The sequence below is a fragment of the Leucopleurus acutus genome (assembly GCF_964270905.1).
Source record: "Leucopleurus acutus genome assembly, chromosome: 2".
Lineage (NCBI taxonomy): Eukaryota > Metazoa > Chordata > Mammalia > Artiodactyla > Delphinidae > Leucopleurus > Leucopleurus acutus.
Genome location: NC_139143.1, coordinates 5,207,966 through 5,222,030, shown reverse-complemented (window position 1 = coordinate 5,222,030; position 14,065 = coordinate 5,207,966). Strand labels below are relative to the sequence as shown.

General features: G+C 34.4%; 1 protein-coding gene across 3 annotated transcripts in view; it reads right to left on the bottom strand.

Moving 5' to 3' along the window:
• The window catches only part of DENND1B (DENN domain containing 1B), a 250,682-nt gene that overhangs the window by 137,762 nt on the left and 98,855 nt on the right, over positions 1-14,065 (bottom strand). For all 3 annotated transcript variants that reach the window (XM_082833223.1, XM_082833224.1, XM_082833225.1), the window contains exon 6: positions 4,257-4,326. In XM_082833223.1, coding sequence (XP_082689349.1) covers positions 4,257-4,326 — 70 coding nt within the window. The remainder of the gene's footprint in view (positions 1-4,256; positions 4,327-14,065) is intronic.

Sequence of the window (14,065 nt, the reverse complement as noted above, 5' to 3'; positions counted from 1 at the left end):
AGCTTTGAAAAGTAGGCACTGACTTCTCCTCTCCAGCTATGAAAGTCCTAGATTGCATCTTCTTCCAACAGAAGGCTGTTTCCTCTACACTGAATATCTGTTGTTTAGTGCAGCCACCTTCATTAATTATCTTAGGAGATGTCCTGGATCTTGCTGCAGCTTCTACATCAGCACTTGCTGCTTCACCTTGCACTTTATGTTAAACGGATGGCTTCTTTCCTTAAACCTCATTAAACCAACCTCTGCCAGCTTCAGTCTTTCCTTCTGCAGCCTCTTCGCCCCTCTCAGCCTTCACAGAGTTGAAGAGAGGTAGGACCTTGCTGTGGATGAGGCTTTGGCTTAAAGCAATGTTGTGGCTGCTTTGATCTTCTATCTAGACCACTAAAACTTTCTCCATATCAGCAATAAGGCTGTTTTGCTTTCTTACCATTCATGTCTTCACTGAAGTAGTATTTTTAATTTGCTTCAAGAACTTTTCCTTTGCATTCACAACTTGGCCAACTATTTAGTGCAGAGGAACGCTTGTATTTTCCATTTTAATTTTAAAATCACAAACCTAGTTTTTAAGAAATAGGTACAATTTAAGTAAGATTATTGTACTAAGATGCAACTTTGATGCAAGATGCAAATATTCTAAATACTTCTTTTCTAAGTAGCTCTTAGTTACTATTTGCCCCATGCTAAATGGGATGACGTAAAATATATAACACATCTACTTTATGGGATTTGTACAGTAATAATGTACCGTGATGCGCACACTCACTTTTCTGAATTACACATACAAATCCAGTAATAAATACGTGAAGGTAGCTTCTCATATACATAGTTATTTTTATTCTCTTAAAATGTTTATGTTGGGAGAATAAACCAAAGGTAAAGGCAGTTGTTCAAAGAAGTTAATCATTCATTTCAAGGGATATGGATACAAGACACACATGACTTCTCACAATTTCTCATAACTTGACTATGAAAACTTAATAATTCAGATCTCTACAAATTCTTGCAAGAGTGTGTACTCAAAACTGCCTATTTTCGTTACTGTATATATGTCAATGCTACTCTCACTTCACCCCAGCTTCCCCCTCTCCCCCGTGTCCTCAAGTCCATTCTCTATGTCTGCGAATGTAAAATAGATAGCTAATGGGAAGCAGCCGCATAGCACAGGGAGGTCAGCTCTGTGCTTTGTGACCACCTAGAGGGGTGGGATAGGGAGGGTGGGAGGGAGGGGATATGGGGATATATGTATGCATATAGATGATTCACTCTGTTGTACAACAGAAACTAACACAGTATTGTGAAGCAATTGTACTCCAATAAAGATCTATTAAAAAAAAACGAAACTGCCTATTTGAAATTCTCTTTAGAATGACCTAACAAGAAGGACCCTAAAGCATTCATCGCTTGACCATTTAAGCAGTGAAATGTACCACAGGATATTCTGGATGATAGTGATGTTCTGTGTATACAAAATCCTTATGGAAACAAATTTTTTAAATGTCTAGCTTTTAAGAATCCTTTGTAGTTGCCTAATGCTGATCAGGTAAGGATAACTGACTGTGAATCTAAATTCCAATCTAAATACCCTGTGGCACTGAATTAACAATGAAAAGAAAAATTATTACACTCATAGATTTACTTCCAGTTATTGATTAATACTGTGAACTTATAATAGTTTTTTCCTCTAATTAGGAACACAAATGTAGTCTCCCTCACTTCCTCTCTTCAGGAAACCACGGTATGTTTTTTTTACATATTCCAGTACTACGTATGGTCTCAGGGAGCATATGACATACAATAAGTATAAGTATTAAGTTTCTGAAGGTAACATATTCAAAAGCTGGACAACTAATACAATTAATGTTGGTTCCACGTTTACTCAAAAACACAAAGAACAAGAAACTATAATGAAGTAGAATTCTGGTTTTGGGTTTTCGATGCAATAGTTGAATACTGCTATTTCCAGTTATTTTCTTAGGAAAATGAATGACTGAATAGCTTAAATATAAAATTGTTCAAGTGTAAAATGACCTTCTAATGAATATTTCACAGAAGTACATCAAGTGTAGAGAGGGAAATGTTTACACACACAGCACACGAACACAAACCCTGGACTTTTGACAAACACTAAAAACATGCTATTATGTTATAATAATAAAATTTGATTGCCAAATTAGGAGATTCCTCACTAGAAGAGTAAAAGAAGTGTCTTAATTTATTAATAATACATTTAAATTCTATTTAATAAAAAGTATCTGGAGTAGTATTTGTATTGAGTTTAGGTCTGTTTTTAAAGATATTTACACTGAATCTTAAAAGATGAGTGTTCTACCAGTGTTCTAGGAAATTTAAGTGGCTCCAAATAACTGGATAGTACATTGTGTGTAGAAAAGTGGGAGCAGATAAGTCAAGGAGGACTATCAGATGGCAGATCATGAAGCTTCTAACATGTCAAGCTGCACACATGTTTAGATTTTATTCTAAGAAAAAAAAGGAACCACTGAGAGGATTATAAGCAAGCAGTAAATTGATATAATCAGGTTTCAGAAAGATCATTCTTAGAGATCAGAATATGGTGGTACTTAACAACTAAGAATGTGCATAAGATGCCCATAAGTAATTTCTAGAGAGAAGAGAAAAGAAAACTAAGAACATAAGAACACCAAAATTCTAGGTGTAGATAAAGGAAAAAGTTCAAAGAAAGACTGAGGCTATAACTAAAAGCAAAGAAAACACAATGTCAGATGACCAAACAAAATACAGTCTCAAGTGTGGAGGAGTATCAAGTAAGAATTTAAGCAGATAGCCAGAGACCAGAAAATATACCCTACATTTCAAAATTAGAAAGCAACAACAGGCAATCACTGCAGATTTTTTTAAAAAAAAACTTTTATTTGAATTAAATTGCATCAAATAGCATAGCTAATATCTTAGTAAATTAGTCCTTGTTTAAAATAGGGAAGAATGATTAAGGGGAAAATTTACAAACTATCATCCCAGAGAAGTTCATTAATTCAAAGCAAACTTCAGTTTGTTTTGTTTTGATTTTTAAGAAAAAAGGATAAAGGTGTAAAGATAAATATAAGAGCTAAAGTTCTAAAATTCTTAGAAGAAAAAAAAGAAAGCTTCATGCATGACATTGGATTTGAAAATTATTTCTTGACATGACACCAAAAGCACAAAGCAACAAAAGACAAAAACAGATAAATTGGACTTCATGAAAGTTAAAAACTTTTGTGCATCAAAGGACACTATCAACAAAGTAAAAAGACAACCCACAGAATGGGAGAAAATATTTGCAAATCATATATCTGAAAAGGATTAATATCTGAATATGTAAATAACTCCCACTCCTCAACAACAACATGAAGACGTGATTAAAAAATGGCGAAGGACTTGAATAAATAATTCTCCAAAGAAGATATACAATGACCAAGAAGCACATGAAAAGACTCTATCTCGCTAATGTTTAGGGAAACGCACATGAAAGCCACAATCATATACCACTTCACACCCATTAGGATGGCCATTATAAAAACAAAACAGAACGAAAACAAAAAATAACTGCTGGGGAGGATATGGGGAAACTGGAACCCTGTGCATTGCCCCTGGGAATGTAAATTGATGCACCCACTGTGGAAAATGTTATGGCAGTTCTCCAAAAAGTTAAACACGGAATTACCATGTTATTCAGCAGTTCTACTTCTGGGAATATACTCAAAAGAATACACGGACTCAAACAGTTATTTGTACACCCACGTTCATAGCCGCTTTGTTCACAACAGCCGAAAGGTGGAAGCAACACAAGTGTTCATCTAAATATGAATGAATAAACAAAATGCGGTGTGTGAGTAACAGAATATTATTCACCCTCAAACAGGGAGGAAATTCTGACATACACTACAACATGGATGAACTCTGAAACATGAAGTGAAATATGCCAGTCACAGAAGGATCTATATTGTATCATTCTACTTATACGAGGTACATGGTCCCATGCAGACAGACAGAAAGTAGTATGATGGTTGTTGCCAGGGACTTGGCAAGGGCAGGAAGGAATGGGAAGTTGCTGTTTAATGGGTAGAGAGATTCAATTTGGGAAGTAAAAAGGTTGTAAAGATGATGGTACTGATCACTGCAGAACAATGTGAATGTATTTAATGGTACAGAACTGTACACTTGAAGACAGTTAAAATGGTAAATATCATGTTAGGTGTATTTTATCACAATTTAAAAAATGGGGAAAAAACATGACTTACCAGTTCCTTAGCCAAGTAGTCTGCCAGAGTATTTAGAAGCTTGTAATATACTTCAAACCATGGCAGGTAACTGTAAAAAAAAAAAAAAAAAAAAAAACTTTAAAAGTGTGTGTGTGTGTGTGTGTGTGTGTGTGTGTGTGTGTATCATTTAGAATCAAGAAACAAGATGGCAAAATAACATCAAATCTAGATTATTTCAAACAGGTTGATCCTGGAGGGCAAAAAAGAACTATACCCATGTTCTCTTTACTGTTACAGTAAAATTTTACATATAATGTACTATTAGTTTTCATAAAGTAATCAGAATCCAAAATTCCATTATAAAGGTTATTCATTACACGCTTCTATTTTATGTTAGCAGCACCAAAAATCACTTAATCCCACTGTGTGGTAAGCATGGTATGAGTGCACCAAAAGCACTCATAGAATAAAAATTAACCACTGTAATAAGATAATATCAAATAAAAACTAATTTTAAAAAGCTTTTAAAACAAAGATATAATCATTTCTTTTTAAATATTACTGAATTAAATATATAAAAAATAGAATTATGTGCTTATTAATTAAATCAATTCTTTGGAAATTGATGTTTACGTAGGATGGTAAATTTCAAAATAAATATCAGTACAAGAAAGCCTATTTTAAAAATTATAAATATTATAAATAGCATTTAAGTATCAAAAACACGTATAATTTAAAAATCATTTTGATTCATTTTGCTAGATACAAATATAATTAATTTTATGAAAGCAAAATACTAAATCCGAAAATCAATTGTACAACATAAAATCTGTACTCCTTTTCAACAAATTAAGGTATGTATATTTAAAATCTATCCAAAGTTTTTAATTGTTTATTAAAATGTACACTTTTCACATATAAGAAGAGTAAATCACAACACACACCAGTGTAGTTAATTATCAGTTAACAAATACTCATTTTTTTCTTCAAAGAATGACTGCAACAGACTACTTTTTAAGAGAAAAAAGTGTGATACTTTTACTACACAATTATATACTGACAAGAGTACAGATACACAAAACAGATTTCATAATCAATGACTAGAGCTTAGAAAAACAGCATTCTTTCTGCATTTTTTTCATTTAATGTCTGATTTATTAGTGACCATGAATGATGCTTTTTAATTAGGAGTTGCCTGAAGTCATAACAAAAGAACAGTCAGGTAAATGACAGCATCCTTACTCAGCAGAATGCTATAGAGTTCTTTAAAATGATCATTATAAATAGTAAGTAATGATATAAAAGAGACCTATCATATTTTAAAATATCTACCAACTTTTCATTAAATCTAGCATATTGAGTAGTACATCCATTTATCTCTGTGCCCTTTGGAAATGCCACTAAAATGACTATAAATAAATAAAAGGGTATAAATTAATGAGGACAAGGCAAATGCAATAGAAAGCAACAAAGGTGAATGGCTTTGTAAAGGTGGTAAGCAAGCAAAGAATAACTGACTTTGCAGAAAAGAGAAAACCAAAACCTGAGTGTCAAGAGAAGGGAAAATGACCATTAGCCAATAGACTGGCCCCCACAGCATCCTGAGACACTGATCTGGGAATTTCTCAAAGGAAAAAAACACCTCAAAGGCCCTATATTTTCTTGTGAAACTAACCACTGCACATACAATGATGCTAATTCAGTTTAGTGCCTCTATCTTAAATATAAATTAATGGTCCAACCACCAGATATTTGAGGAAATACAGACACCAATACAAACATAAAAGGAACTCCAAGTAAACAAAGACAATACAAACACCAGGTGAAAGTTTCAAAAATTATCATTAATATCCACAGGAGCTGAATAAAGAACAGGAAGCTTTTTTTTTCATTGTTCTAATCTAGTATTTATTTTATTATTTTTTTATTTTTTAACATCTTTATTGGAGTATAATTGCTTTACAATGGTGTGTTAGTTTCTGCTTTATAACAAAGTGAATCAGTTATACATATGTCCCCATATCTCTTCCCTCTTGCGTCTCCCTCCCTCCCACCCTCCCTATCCCACCCCTCTAGGTGGTCACAAAGAACCGAGCTGATCTCCCTGTGCTATGCGGCTGCTTCCCACTAGCTATCTATTTTACGTTTGGTAGTGTATATATGGAAGCAACCTAAGTGTCCATCGACAGATGAATGGCTAAAGAAGACGTGGCACATATATACAATGGAATATTACTCAGCCATAAAAAGAAACGTAATTGAGTTACTGTAGTGAGGTGGATGGACCTAGAGTCTGTCATAAAGAGTGAAGTAAGTCAGAAAGAGAAAAACAAATACCGTATATATATGGAATCTAAGAAAACAAAAAAGGTCATGAAGAACCGAGGGGCAAGATGGGAAGAACAGGCTGCTTTTAAACAAAATGAAATATAAAAAAGGAGAAAGAAGTGAAAAAATAAATTTTTAGACAATAAGAACAAGTTCTTATAAATTCAAAATACAAATGCTAAAAAAAATTAAAATCAATAGAAAGGGGGCTTCCCTGGTGGCGCAGTGGTTGAGAGTCCGCCTGCCAATGCAGGGGACATGGGTTCGTGCCCCGGTCCGGGAAGATCCCACATGCGTGGAGCGGCTGGGCCCGTGAGCCATGGCCGCTGAGCCTGCGTGTCCGGAGCCTGTGCTCTGCAACGGGAGAGGCCACAACAGTGAGAGGCCCACGTACCGCAAAAAAAAAAAAAAAGAAAAATCCATAGAAAGATTAGAACCTAATGATGAATATCTCTTAGGAACTAGGATAAAGAGATAAACAGATAGAAAATAAGAGTAAATATTAAAATATCAGTGTATCAACCTCGACTATCATGTAGTTGACTAATAGTGGTTCTAAAAAAAAAAGAGGGGAAAAAAGAAATGAAAATTTCATTTTAAAAATTACTAGAGGGCTTCCCTGGTGGTGCAGTGGTTGAGAGTCCGCCTGCCGATGCAGGGGACACGGGTTCGTGCCCCGGTCTAGGAAGATCCCACATGCCGCGGGGCGGCTGGGCCCGTGAGCCATGGCCGCTGAGCCTGCGTGTCCGGAGCCTGTGCTCCGCAACGGAAGAGGCCACAACAGTGAGAGGCCCGCGTACCGCCAAAAAAAAAAAAATTACTAGAAAAATCCCGGAACTTTAGACATGAGTTTCCACATTGAAAGTGCCACTGGGGTAACTGTAAAATAAATGAGCCAAACCAGAGTATCACAGTGAAATTGCAGAACAGGGGCAACAGAAAAGCACCTAAGAATTTCCAAAGAGACAAAACAGGTAGCGTACGAAGGCATCAAATCCAAAATGTCCCTGAACCTCTGTCTCAACAGCAATTCTGGGAAGTCAGAAGATAATGCCTCCAAAAGGCAGAGGTTAAATCCCTTGCAACCTAGAATTCTTTGTCCAGAGAAACTATCAATCAAGTTTGGGGATAGACTAATAGCAGTTTCAGTCTTTCTAGAACTCAAAAATTTACCTTCTCCATAATATTCTTGGGAAGCGACAAAATGCAAGAGTGAAGTAGAAAGGAGGAATATGGGGATATACAGACAAGAAACTGAATTCCAGGGAAGAACAGGTAAGCCTAAGGATAAATGTGCCCACGCCTGGTAAGCAACCAGTCCAGATGGAAACAGGAATGAGGGCATTGGGTAGGATTTTCTGGGACAGGGGGTTGCAACAAGCTGACAGCCTCATGTGGGAGTCTCGAAAAACCTGGGTGAGTATGTGCCAAAGCTCTGACAGTTTGGGGAAAATCTAAGAATCAGAAGTTAGTATAGGTAATCTCAATTTTCACGTGTAAGTTACTCAACTCTTCTAACCCTAGTGCTTAGATAGCTAATCTACTTTCTACCATATCTTTTGCTTACAAAAAAAAACCCTTAAACATTACTAATACTGTTTTTAGATTATCAACTCAATATCATGCAAATTACCACATCGTATTTTCCATACTCATTATAACTCAATGAAATAATTTTCATGGAGGATGTCCTGCTAAGACACACTGTAGTTCCTTGGATACAGTACAATTTCTTTCATTTGAAGTCATTTCATAGTCACATTTCAACTTTTAACAGCCTGAAGAAATTGCTATTTCAAGAAAATGTCAATGTGTTATGTAATTCAGATCTATATGCTCAGATGAGATGAGACCTAATCTATTCAAGGAACATGCAGGTCTGTTTCTATCCTGCTCTCAAGAATCTTAAGATAAAGCAAGATTTATTGACTTTAGGTGGTTTGCATGTCTACCTGTTAATCCTTATACTGTCATTTTCACCTTACTCAAATAATGTGGAACCTTGTTTAAACTTCCTTCCTGGTTCACTATAAAAATAAGATATGTAATAAATATCTCATAATTATAAGTTATTGCAAAGTGAGAGAATCTCTTTTTTTCTAGACCAAATGTTCTGGTTTTCTCATCTTTACGTTATTACTTTTCATCGATTATCTTCCCCTTCCAATTTCTTTTCAAATTATGAAAACAAACTGGAATCCAATTTTTCATTAAAAAGCTAGTTTATACCAAAAAAACACAATTTATCTGTAAGATTTTGGACCTGTTTTTGAAAATGAAACAAACTGAATTAATAATTGATTAACAGTTTACTTTTCAAAATTTAACAGTGCTAGGTATTTTGGTATCGTTTTACAATTACTATTATTTTTTATTATCTCCAAGAATACTTTCAACTGCATTGCATCCTGATACCAGGCTATGTTTGTTCTCTATACAGGGATGCTGGATTTTGTTCTCATGTTCATTCAACTCTTGACTCTATTATATATAGATCACTGCTATAAATCAGACTAATATAATTTTTTAACTATTACAACAAGGCTTACACCTATGAGATATTTCTCACAGTGATCTCTAAGGCTCCATCATGCTTAGTTATTTCTGTTTGGACAGTAAGACTTACTAGTCAGGTCTATGCCCATCTAGGGAGTAGAGAGCAGAATCTAAGAATCAGAGATTCCACACATTAAAATAACTGGAAGTACAGAGAATAAAACTTCTTAGGCACTAACTATAGGTATGAAAATACGCTAGGTACTTTATACGTGTTCTCTCATTTAATTCTTATAATAATACTATGATGTGTATTTGACTAAACTAAGGTAAAACAACTTATCCAGGGTCACAAAGCTACCAAATGGCAAGCCTGAGATTAGAACTCTGACTGAGCAATAATACATGCTCAGGGGTCTACCAATCACCCAATACAGGCATGTACTTCTATAATACCCAGCCTTTGAATAAACATTGTCCAATGACCAGATGTTTTCAGGAAGCTGCATAAAGTGTGAACAAAATTCATTCATTCTAGTTTAATCTTAAATCAGCCTACTTATAATTTCTATACACTAAAGTAAATTCTATCTTCTAAAATTTGTTTAACTAATGTTCAGAGCATTACCTTCCTTTCTGCCTCTTAAATTATATTTTATTCATATGGGCAAATTTCCCGGCAGATAAACATCTGTTTGACTCTTTCATTTCACAGATTGGTAATTCCTTCCAATTATAGATTTTAGTACTGCTTATACGTTCATCACTGTGGATAAAAATTTTGAAAAGGATATGGCCTGCAACATGGTACAAGATCTCTGCCCAAACAACATAAATCTATCAACATCTAAGTAAATTTCGATTAATAAGAAGACTCATAACTGCATTATCTATTGTCTAGCCAACATTTTTCTCGATATATAATGTGTTCATGAGAGATAATGGGACAGACTCTTTCAAATTTCTACAACAGCACTGCCTGATACACCAGTAAGTACCATCACCATACAGAACTGAGTTTAGTTACACACAATGTGCTTCGTGAACATGTACTGGTTCTTGGTGATAACTAGCTCCTTTTTAAGAGTACATATCATTCATGTTTTTTTAATGAAAACATCACTTGTATCCAAGTGGCACTACTCTGTAACCTAGTCACGCTCTTAGGATGTCAAGGAAACAGGGACATTTTCCGTTGCAAATAAACAACAGCATCCAGAGCGGAGGGTGCAAACTGGCTACATGCAGACATACCCAGCCCACAGTCATATTCTGTTTGGGCAACGCACCATTGTTGTTGTTGAACTGAGTAAGTGGCCAACTTCTAAATCAGATAATTCACTTAAAAATCTAGATTTCTTCTCTTAAAAATCAAAAGAACTGGCAATACTGTTTACACTTTTTTTTATTTTAACTTTGCAACAAATACCTAAAGCTGGGTAACAGCTTCTGTCTTTGGATGGGGCATGTGCTATTTATTTGGATCACCCCAATTTCCTACTGTCAGCCAAACCTGCTTATCTCATTTTAGGCCCTTATCTTGTCCCTACAGGTAACTGAATTCACAACCCCTGGTATGGTGCAACTATTCAACAGGAAGTCCTGCTTACTTTTTTATATGACAAGAAATGGTCCAGGGTACACAAAGTAGTCAATAATTCAAATATTTTAACAAGATGCCATTGCACACTTTAAAGATAAAACGTGTGTCAAAAAAAATACATACACACATAGATATAAAATAAATATTATAAATTATACAAGCTTATCTTGCTCAGGTAAGAAATGTTATTCTCATGTTTTTATTTTTGTGGTTTCTTAGATAATTTTCAAACAACATAAGTTCAAGGCAATTAATTTTTAACTAATGTATAAGCTCCTAAGCTGATGGTCATTAAGTTAAAATAGTTTTCACTAAATTTTACAGTCCCAATCTGTTTTTGTACAACCAAACACAAAAATCCCAGAAAGTTTTTAAAAATGTATTCAACATATAATGACTAAATAAGATACTTTACTTGAATTTTATAAAACTGAAAATGTAGTTCTTTAACAAAGGATTCCTGGGACTCTCATAGTCTTGTAAACATACATAAATGTAAAACAAATACATGAAGGTCAATTATTTTAAAACGAAAGTCAAAGCATCTCCTAAGATTATCTCCTTAATTTTTCATAAAGACATAAGGCAAAGGACAGATGTATATGTAAAGCCATGCGAGACTTCCCTCACACTTGGCTTCCACTATCGAGCTGATAAAACTTTTACATCCAAAAGTCAAAGGTTAAATAAAGGAAAGGAAATGTTTTTTGTCAAACAGTCAGGTAACCACTAACAGTCTAAGTGGTCAGCAGGAACCTAACTTAGAGTAATCAAATAAAACAAAGGAAACTGCCTTTCCGTAGAAAAATGTCTAATGTCTAGAGGCTGTTTTTCTGCCTGGAAAATTGACACAAAATGTGTAAAATTGAAACATTCTGCTTCTAAGGGACTTGCTTCAAGGAAGAGTGCGAAAGCCTCAAGTTTGGTATGAGTTACAGGGGATGTGGGCAGGGAGGACTACAAAGGCCCCAAACATCAAACTGTCTTCCTTATGAAAGTATTTAATTTTGAACCCTTGGCGACAACTTTATAGTTGTAAAATTATGTTAATCAAATTAGGGGAAAAGTTACTTCTTGCATTTTTGCTATTATACGAAAGCAATTCTAAATACAAACAATGGCATGATTTAAATTAGTAATATCTCAGGGTTTGCTTGTTTTGTTATGTTTTGCGGTACGCGGGCCTCTCACTGTTGTGGCCTCTCCCGTTGCGGAGCACAGGCTCTGGACGCGCAAGCTCAGCGGCCATGGCTCCCGGGCCCAGCCGCTCCGCGGCACGTGGGATCTTCCCGGACCGGGGCACGAACCCGTGTCCCCTGTGTCCCCTGCATCGGCAGGCGGGCTCTCAACCACTGCGCCACCAGGGAAGCCCTCAGGGTATTTTTGAAATCTTGTTAAAGTAGGAGAGACATGCCATAGAAAAGGCTAAAGCATACAAAAATTCAAAATTAAATATTGACTTTTATATTAAATAAACCTGAATTGTAATATTTCTTCTACAGAGAGAATGAAACAAATACAAATTAAATACACTTACTTTCAAAACTTATAATAGCATAAATCCAGTCGAAGAAGAACCCATGGTTTTGAGAGCATTGTGTGCAAATTTTCTAGCTTAGAACTCTAAGGTAAATCTAAATTACCTTCAAGTCTCATATAATGGCATCATCCAGGATGAAAAGTAGCTTTAAAGCTTTATGTGAAAATTTTCTAGCTCATAACTCTAAGGCATAGAGTAGTTTTTATTAATAATGTATATAAATCACTTAGCAAAATGCTTGGCTTATAGTAAACAAACACTAAATGATGTTGTTATTAATTTATGTGTTATTATTAGTATTATCATTGTCATCTCTAACCTAAAAGTCTTTGTTATTCAAGAAATCCAACACTCAGAGTTATTTTTTGCTTTTCTAATGAAAATTTACTACCAATTTGTATTTAATTTTACTTTGTATTAAAAAATCTTAAAACATCCTTAAATGTATCCCATTTTCATTATGACTACTCTTTAGGGACCTAAAATATTTTAAACTGTTCGATGTCAACAAAAACTCAAGAGATATTTATACTTTTCTTTTAAAATTTAGATCATTAAAACACAAACTCAAACATTAGAAGGTAAAATAAATGAAGAGTTTTTTTTTAAATGAAGAGTTTTTTGATGAAGATATAGTTGATCACAATAAAAAAAAATTTAGTGTTTAACAGGATATAAGGACAACAGGAGAAATTATTAATTTCTATCTAAGAATCTTAAATCACTGATACTAAAAATGACCTCTGAATAATCAATCCAGTATTATCTCGCAACAATAACTAAAAATGTAGTGTGTTTCAATATAAATGCACTAATTTTTCACAAAAGACAGCTTCAAGAAAAAGATGCTAAAATTTTTTCATATTTGAAAGTCATAATATACTGCAGGTAAAGAAATAAGTAACTAGTTTTAAAAACTATAATCAGAAAGGAAATCATCTTTATGCTAAATCTCAACTTTTAAGAAAAAAAAGTGAAATGACCAATTGTCAGATTAAGCATGTACAAAAATTCTCAGCACTTACAGTGGATAATATGAAAGCCATAGAAGCTTTTTCAATTTATTAACTGCTTCTGTATATATTCATTCACTTTACCAACTGTGAATAAACACTACAGTTAAATATTTAGTTTGCTATCCAATAGAAAGATTTATAAATGTGTCTTAACAAGACATGGAAATAAGTCTAGAATGAATACCAAAATTTAAGCAATGAATATGTTTTACAAATATAAGTGCCTTTACTTTCTTTTTCTTTATTTTCTTCCAATTTTTCTATAGTAAAATATATTACTTTTGTTAACAGAAAAGCATGGTTAAAGACATATATTTCTGTGTCTTGCTTATTCAAGTATTTTGTCATTTTTCTCAATAAATTTTAGCCCTATTAATGCTTAATTCTAAGAAGCCTTAGAATTTAGGACTTAGAATTAAGGCTGAATTCTAAGAGGACCAGGACATTCCCAAAACACTGAATGCAAACATTACTCTAAAGCCCTGGCAGCCACCAGTGAACACTCAGAACACTAGCAGAGGTGGCCTTCTCTCACAGAACCCCTGGAAGCAGCAGAGCCTGGAATTCAAGAAATTGGCCTTTAAAGGAAGAGACCTGATTGCCCCAACCAATCCCATGAATAATTCGTTTGCTACTTCTACCTTCCCTTCCCACAACCCTTCAAAAATGACTGAATTCTAAGTCTTGGTTTTATATGAAGCTAAACAAACTTTCTCCTACTACATCTTAAGGATACGATGAAATTGAGTGTTGTTGGAAGAGAAAAAATAATAGAAAATAAATTGTAGGTGTAGTCACATTTCTCCTGTCCTCTCACAAAGCATTTCCACCACGTTGAACATTCTGTGTTGAAATTACAGAAAAC